The 9,360-nt window shown below is 32.4% G+C and overlaps 1 protein-coding gene across 1 annotated transcript; it reads left to right on the top strand.

The window, feature by feature from the left end:
* The first annotated feature begins 391 nt into the window (after positions 1-391).
* On the top strand, positions 392-2,076 carry LOC128552421 (uncharacterized). The gene is made up of 2 exons (XM_053533459.1): positions 392-849; positions 1,680-2,076. Exons 1-2 carry the CDS (start codon positions 486-488, stop codon positions 1,751-1,753), a joined length of 438 nt encoding a protein of 145 aa, XP_053389434.1. The 5' UTR covers positions 392-485; the 3' UTR covers positions 1,754-2,076.
* The last annotated feature ends 7,284 nt before the right edge of the window (positions 2,077-9,360 follow it).

Here is a 9,360-nt window from a genome sequence, read left to right as displayed (position 1 = left end):
ACTTAGTTTTAAAATGATGAATATTGACCGAAGTAATACAAAATATTCAAATTTTCACACAGATACAACACGTACACATGCATGCACGCATGCATTATATATGTTCCTTTATATGATTGTTATTTTTTTTATTTTGATTGGTTTTCTTTCTGAAGCTTTGGTCAAACGTTTGGTCACAGGCTGGGCCTCATAGCATTTTATGTTAAACAGATATTTATGTTATAAAATTAGGACAAGAAATGAAATCAAGATTTAATTAATTTTTCGTCATGTTTATCTTTTCCTTTCAAACAGAGAAGTATAATAAAGTTACAGAAAATATAAAACAAACAGTAGTTCCACAAAAACTCTAAATTTTTTTTGTGCGTAGCTTTTCCCACATGGGGAACGCTCATTTTAAGGAACATAACGTTTGAGCATTTTAGCTGAAGACATTTAAGATATTGAAGAAGTTTTCAAAAAATATAAAACACGTATCTACAAAAATGGAATTCAAACGGTTGCGCTTCTTTCTTTTAGTTTGTTTAATTTCAACACCAACTGTTTCTGAATCAGTTTGTTCTAAATTTGCATATGAAGAACAACTCCTCGAGAAAATGGTTAGAGTGGAATTTAATGTAGGACAGATGGAAAAAGAAATAAAGAATACCAACAACCTCGTTCTGGAATCTTTGCGGCATCTGAAACAAACCCGGGAGAAAATGACCGTGGTATTCGAAGCGTTGAAACTTGAAGCCAAGAATGTGTTAAATGATAATGAAGTGAAGGCATCGAATACAATCAAAGATCTAAAAGCAGAAACGGCAAAGACACTTGAAGAATACGACAACAAAATAAAGGAGTTTGGAGGTATTTATTATTGCATGTAATGTTCATATCTACTTCGTTTAAAAACATTTTCTTCAGTTGTATCAGATCGAAGAAAAGAGCAAGTCTTGGTCATAATAAAATAGAAACTATTAAAAACATAAAACAGTTGCAAACATAATACATCAATGGTTTTGTCAGTTAAACAAAGAAGGAAGTCAAGCGTTGTATATTCTCCGATAAATAAAGGTTTACGCGCTGACCGCTGAGAGAACACGATTACGTAGGTCATGATGCAAATAGCCACATGATGTCCGCTTCATTACTGCTCGGATGAATCAAGCTCAGAATAACTTTATCATGTTTAAATGAACATGTGAATGAAAATAAACAAGGCTTTCTTGTGATCTATTGTCAAATTTACAATGGTTCAGCATTTAGATGCTTGTATATTTAACACCTTCATGGTTCAATTTCTGAATTCTGCACCATGGTATATCGGACGATATACAACGCGGAGGCTTTGGTTATATGTTGAATAGAAACTGAATTACTTTAGTAATGTACCCAGAAAGAAAGATTGAGACATAGACTAACTTCTAGTATATTTTAATTTAAAGATGTTCTTTAGATTCCACATAAAGCATTTAATTCAGACAGACCTTGTCTATCAAATATCATCAATCACAGCCGGGGGTCACAGATGAGAACATGGTATTCCCTTATTTCACACGGGGTAAATGTTTGAAATCCACGAAATGTCAAAGAGGGCAGTTGATGTCAAGTTCTAAATAGTGGTTTGAAACTAGGTGAAACAAATAGATGCTTTGAATTTGATAAAGTCAATTTTTTATTTTCTTTTTCTTTTTAAGAGGCAGCTGTGGTACGAAATATTGCATTTAAAGCCAGAACCCCTTCCTCACTTGACCCAGACGAAAAAAAGTGATTGTGTTCACCAAAAACATTGTAAACATTGGAAACGCCTATGACAACACTACAGGGATATTTACAGCTCCGATTGATGGCACATACCTTTTCACTAGTCAGCTGTGTCTCAATCCGGGAAAACATATCACATTCGGAATCTATATAGAAGATATTGTATATGCTATAAGCAGATACTACGGAAATGAAGTAAGCGATATGATTTGTTTTAACGTCGAAACAACGGCTGTCTTGAAAGCTAGTCAGACGGCTTCAGTAAAAAGCTGGAATGCGGCCACGGGAGACATACTGGTGGAATCGAACAATGACCGATGGAACGTATTTTCTGGAACTTTGATACATAACTAACTGTGCTAGAGTAATATGTGGATCGTATTTTTTGGGAAATTTGACATGTTTGAATACTCTCAAGTTATGTTGTATTTTGCTGCTTCCGAAACTGTTTTACCTTAGTTTTGTATTAATGTTAAAATTATTAGTTAGTTCTAATATGACAAGTTATACTTATTTTTCATAAAACACGGTACGGTTGACGTAATGTCGGACTACCTGCAGTTACACAACATTAAATTGCCCCTATTGGATGTACGCACGTATTGAGCGTACTATATACTGACTAAAGGTTAGGGTTAGGGTTAGGTTTTACATAGGTTTAACAGTGTACGTTCAATGCGTGCGTACAGTCAATGCGGGCAATTTAATGCCAACCCTGTATTTTTTCCTTTCTGTTTTACGACGATAATTTCAAAAAAAAGAAAAAAAAAGTTGTGCTGTGAGACAAATAAAAGTAAAAATATAACTAACAATTTACAGCAGACAGCCAAATAAATGTACAAAAAAAACTCCCAAAGGGTACCAATTTTTATTTCTGTACGCCACAGAAAATAACGATTTCAACTGTAAACTGTATCTTCCCTCACAAATGAACAAGTTAGAGCTATTTTTTCTTATCTTATCTCCTTAACAGATTGATGTTTTATGTATGTGTAGCTTGTATGCATGATGCATCTGACCACTACCCAGGCCAGTATTTCCATAATAAATCTTGTGGATTGTCTTCTTATATTTTTTTTGACATTTCGAAGTGGACAAACTCCAACTCTGTTCACACGGATTGTTCTTTGCCCAGTGAAAGCACCCGCCATTTACAGTACAGTTCCTGATAGTAAATAGAGTGTCTTTTCATGCTGAATTTATACATGAGTGTCTTTTCATATTGAATATATTAAACTCGTTGAATAAAATGATAAAATGCAAGGCTCTGCCGAGCATTTTATCAATTTTATTCAACGAGTTTAATAAAGTCAATTGATGTCATTGCCAGCTTTCATAGCCAATTTTACATTGTAGCCTCCCTTGATTACCTGGCAATTCGTGCATATTTGGATTGTTTCCCTTAGGCAAGGCCACAGGATTAACGTATTTCGGTTATCTGCTACCTTGTGAAAATCAATATTCCATTGTTTATTGGAAAGTCAAGTGTATCAATTAGTGAGAAGGGGAAACAGTGTATTTTAGTTAATAAAATTAATATGTGACAATTTTAAAAGATATACCTATTTTGGCATTTTTATGAAAAGAAAGATATTTGTTGATCAAACCAAAGAATGATAAAATACATTTTATTTTTATTTTATAGCTATTTGATCAAACATAATAAAATAATAAAAAAAAATATTTAGGAATAAGTTACAAATTTCGTTATGTTTTGACGAAAAAAAGACAAGTTTTCTTCAAGTTCTGTCTGGAGAAGTGCACAAATTCAAATTTGATATGTTAGAAAATGTGTTATTCTCTCATCTGGACGTTTTGTCTCAATGCTTGCAGAATATTGTATAAAAACATTGGTCTTACTCTAAGATTAAAAAAGGAATATACATGAAAAAGTACACTTTAGGCAACTGTTTGAAATCGAAAATTCAGTATAGATAGAACACAATAATTTGATTTCCAGTAATATTATATTCAAATAATGGTGATTGCATCATTTTCCCATAATTTTTGTAAGTTTTCTATATTATATAAATATAATGGAAGGATCACCTTCATCGGTATGATGTTTTTCATTATAATTTTGATATTATAAGATATTGTTTGTCAATGAGTATTCACTATACCTGAGTTTTATTATCATTATTTTTTTATATTACTGCTATATCTTTTATTATTTTTTTCTTAATATAATATAATAATAATAACAATATTTATTAATCAGATAATAATTACAATCTAGATAGTAATAAAATAATTATGATAATTATTAAAATCATTATTATTATTATTATTCAACATTCACCATTTCATTCAACTCCACTGCACACATCTTCATGGTCTAGGTGGGTCCCCTACTGTGGCAATTGCTCTCTAATCAGTCAATGTTACATAATCGCTGATAAGCAGCAGATAAGATGGGAGTTGTTTATTAGATTTTGGGGGAGAGACATTTATATAGTAGTGGATCTTTAAATTGTAATATATAACTATATGCTCATTACTATATATATTAATAAATAAAAATATCTTTCGAAAATAGATAACTTGATAAGAATAACACTTACAACAGATTATCGACATTTTAAGTTAAATTAAAATATGGTTATAAGGTTATTGAATATGCTGAACCGAAGGTCGCATCACAAAGACCCCACCGGATATAACTATACACTTGACAAAAGACATATAGCGTATTAGCAATTTACCCTACGGTCATTAGCGCTGGCACGTGATTAGATGCGAAATTATGCTAAATTGTATATTGGTACTGTCCTACATTTTAATCAATTTTATTGAATTTTGTAGAATTCAGGAAAAGTAAAACATGTTAGAAAGAATTGCAATAATGACTAAACTGATAAAATCACTGTAACAGTTTCTTTCGAATTTCAGGGATATTCCTTGCACCCAAGTTTCAAACAAAACTTGTGTCCAAATCACTAAACGATCAAACCGTGATCCAAAATTTGTCAGTTCGAATCCCGACCAAAGGAGGTTCTGTGGTGTCCCGCAAATTGTAACAGACACTAGTTAAAAACTACGCTTAAGTGCGGTGTTGTCAAAACATATTCCCCTTAAGCACCTAGTAAAATGTATAAATAAAATGCACAAGCGAATGTTCATTGTTCGTTTTTATTGAGTAACTAAAATTATAGACCATTTCGGAAAATAAGAAAGAGAAAAGATTAACCAACAAGTCATCATTATTTGCTGACATTTTAACGACTCTATTTCATCCATTGTGTTCCAATCATATCGTATTAGCCCATTCTTTCAATCTCATGAAAATATAAAGAAATTAAATAATTCATTAAAAAAAAGAATATAAACGTTTTAGATGAAAACAGGAAGGTCTAATACGCGTATCAGTTGTTCCAGATGGAAATAAAAAAAACGTCGACCATCAGTATACTAAAGGCATGAAGGGGGCAACTGGCCGGATATGCCTCCGTGGTCCACTCGAATATAGTCCATATCAATATATAGTGGAATTTTCCCGCCTAGTAAAGGCCATTTTCATGCCAGATATAAGCTTTATTGATGCTTGGTTGTAAAAAGGAATGTCCGCAGATGATTTTAAGCTACGTTATATGCTTCAAAAGTTGATTTGAAGCTGCCTTGTAAAATGAAAGTGAAAGTAGGTATTTCCAGATGTCTACCTACGCAATATTAGCGTTTTCATCGCGTGTCTCAGTCACGTGACCATGGTTTCACTGCATTATGGTCAACCACATATTTTTTGGGTATATTTTGATTGCCTAAAGACAGACCTTCAAGACAAGGGTAGTCTCGCAGGAAGTGAAAGGCTAGAAATCTTGATAAAAATATGTTATAAGTTGTTAATTTTATACAGAAAATAGTAGCGGAGGCATTTAATACCTTCATACCTAAATACATGTAATAGGTCTATGTAATACGCTAATGGCCAGAAAATGTTTTTTGCTAAAACATGTCTGATTTAAATTGACCAGGGAAGCATTAAGATCATGATAAAGTTCATTTTTAAAAACACCATTTAAATCTTCATACTTTATAGTTTGTGCACATATGTGGATAAATTTGGTAGTTAAATTATAAAAATACGAAATTTCTATTTGAAAAATGGTTATTTATGAAAAATGGCTATTTTCCTCGTGTTTTCTATTGTGGGAATAGGGAGTGATAGTATCAATTTTATAACGAGCAGAGAAGCATTAAGATGCTATTAAATCACAAAACATTTTACATCATTATAATAATGAAAGATTAAAGTTTGTGCTCATATGTGGATAAATTATGTGGCTTAAAAAATGAAAAAGTTATTACAATTTAAAAAATCATTTCCTATATATCTCTATAGTAGCAAAATCAATCGGATCGAGAAATCGATAACGCCGATAGCGTATTTTCAAGGGAGACAATTTCATCGATAAGCCAGCTGTTTATGTATGTATAGCTTGTATGCATGATGCATCTGACCACTACCCAGGCCTGTATTTCCATAATAAATCTTGTGGATTGTCTTCTTATATTTTTTTTGACATTTCGAAGTGGACAAACTTCAACTCTGTTCGCACAGAGTGTTATTTGCACAGTGAAAGCACCCGCCATTTACAGTACAGTTCATGATAGTAAATAGAGTGTCTTTTCATGCTGAATTTATACATGAGTGTCTTTTCATGCTGAATTTATTAAACGAGTTGAATAAAATGATAAAATGCAAGGCTCTGCCGAGCATTTTATCAATTTTATTCAACTCGTTTAATAAAGTCAAAAATGTAATATTCTTTTTATCACATGTTAGCCTTTCCTGTCGGAACATCAACATTTCTACTTTCTTAAAATATTATAAACAAGTCAATTTGACCAACGTCTCCTCTAATACTATAAACGACGTAGACGTCAAAGCTTTATTACACTATAGTATATTATCATTTTTATGTAATGGCTTTTTTACACACCCGCGACGTCAAACATGTGATAAATTAAATAAATATATATTATGTTTAAAAAATGTACCCTTTCGGTCCTTTCATCTACTTTTGTAGACAAATTATAAATAAATGGTGAAAAAATAATAAACAAACACAACATGAAATAAAAAAATGCTGAGATCAAGTTAGATGTTTCTACAGCATTTTTGTCGATAAGGGTTTTTTACCTTTTAGTTTTATCTATTGTAACACGTTTATTTTAAACACGAGTAAGTCAGAATTCTCTAGTTCATAATGTACGTGCAGTTAAAAGGTTCAAGGGGCAAGACGTGAACTGGTTGCACAAGGGCAAAATGGTTGCAAACTTACAAAATGGCGTATATTTGCTAAATTATCGCATGCTTGTTTGTTTTTTTATCAGGCACATGGGTTTCTATGGTATTTTGAACTCTACTGATATATGTATGCATCAGTTCTGTGTCTACGTTACACTTGGTTTTGCGTTTAATTGTCGTAGATTTCGAATTGACGAAGTTATTGAAGATATGAAATGGTCACATTTTGAACGGGCTCGTTTCTTGCCGGTTTTTAATTCTTATGAATAAACTAGCCTGTTCTGGGGACTTTAAACGAGACACAATTGATTGTGAAGTATTTCATAAAAGTTTGGTTCTGCATGTTTCATACATAATCCTATACCCAATTAAATCTGATTTCTGAAATGAGATATTCTTAAGACAAAACCCCAATAAGCTCTGGTTTGGTATTTTTATACTGTCATCAGTCTTTAGATTCATTTAAAATAATATTTCTGCCAAAACAATCCATTTTGAATGCACTTTTCGTAAAAATGTACAATATCGCTTATCTCTAACACTTTCTGTTGAGATGAGCCTAGGGAGAAAAGTCTTTTCTGAGAAACTATCAGCGTCATTATGAAGAAATAAATAAACATTAGTCCAGATTAGATGATCTGAACAGACTTTGTAAGTCTTAGAATTTTGTAATATAGGAATCACTTCCATCTTTTTTCCATATGCGTTATTCCTTAGCGATTTTTGAATAACTTTGCAACACGATTTGTATATAAAAGAAAAAGATATTCCTATTTACTGATCAAGTGATCTGTTTTTACATTGTACAAACGTCAAACACTTCTTCATTCTTTGGCTTTCGTTCTTGATAATGTACTGATCTAATCCAGATCAAACTTCGCAGTGCTTTGCACCAAAAAGAACATGAATAACAAGTTATTATCTAAACAACAGTTGAAGCTGATGCATTTGTTTTGAAATTTGAAAAGAATAAAGGATAGAAGAAGATGTTGGAACAAATAAAAATAAACACGTAGAGTAAATAGTTTGTCAGATTTGTGTATAATAAAGTCCGTAAAGAAACTCGTTTTAGTTCTTTAGTGTAATCATTTAATATACCCCATCTCTGGCACAGCAGAACATTTACTTTTAATTTCACATCTTTTGAAACATGATGTTTAAGCGACAAATATTTTTTATGGCAATACAAACTTGAAGTCAGTATATTGATATCCTAGAAACTATTTTATCATTTTACCATTAAACGCAAAATGTAAATGGTGATATTTTTCAACAAACATAACAAAGTCTTTTTTACTGAAACTATTATAATGTTACAGATAATGTGAAACAAACAGTTATCCCGACATTTCCATTTCATTTGTATGATACAAATAGTACTGATTTTCACTAGTTGTTAGCAATTTTATGATATTTAACAAATATTCAGGAAAATAAAGCATGCCTCACGGTAATATTGAAGTGATACTTTCATGTTTTATCTTGTCTTGTTTGTTCTTAACACCAACAACTTCTGAACCAGTTTGTTCTAAATTTGCCTATGAAGAACAACTGTTGGAGAAAATGGTTAGAGTGGAATTTAATGTTGGACAGATAGAAAAGGAAATAAAGAATACCAACAACCTCGTTCTGGAATCGCTTTGAGTGCGGGAGGTCGTGGGTTCGATCTCCGACCGCGTCATACCAAAGACGTAAAGAATGGTTCTAGTAGCTTCCTCTCTTGGCGCTCAGCATTAAGAGGATAGTGCTAGGACTGGTCAGCCCGGTGTCAGTATAATGTGACTGGGTGGGGTATCATGCCACGTGTCTACGCCGTGATATTCCAGTGAGGCAGCACTATAAAGTTGGGCATTGTGCTCACTGCTACAAATAGACACCGTCGTTTATATGACTGAAAAATTGTTGAAAAAGACGTTAAACCCGAACACACACACACACACACACACACACACACACACACACATGCACACGCACGCACACGCGCACACACTCACACACACACACACACACACTCAAGTCACATATCTGTCCTTATTATGGTTTTAGGTGATGCATTGTGGCATATTTTTTATTTCAAATTTGCAACAGTGTTTATAATTGCATTATTTGAATAGTTATATTGTTGAATTTATTGCAGTTTTCCCTCATTCTTTTGATGTTTTTCTTGTATGCTCAGTTAAAGATGAATTACTGGTGTTAATTTATGTTTATAATTAAATGATAGCAAAAATAAGTAAAATTTATTTCTTCACTTGTCGTTAGCTCCCTTTTTTCTCAAACACAAAAATGAATATTTAGTTATTTCACTCGCCTCTCCATTATTTTCTGAAGAAAAAAATACGATGAACAACTCCTCACTTTCGTAT

The sequence above is a fragment of the Mercenaria mercenaria genome, unplaced genomic scaffold (genome assembly GCF_021730395.1).
Source record: "Mercenaria mercenaria strain notata unplaced genomic scaffold, MADL_Memer_1 contig_2790, whole genome shotgun sequence".
In the NCBI taxonomy this organism is placed as follows: Eukaryota; Metazoa; Mollusca; class Bivalvia; order Venerida; family Veneridae; genus Mercenaria; species Mercenaria mercenaria.
Note: the sequence above shows the minus strand (reverse complement) of the source record. Positions and strands in the feature narration are given on the sequence as shown.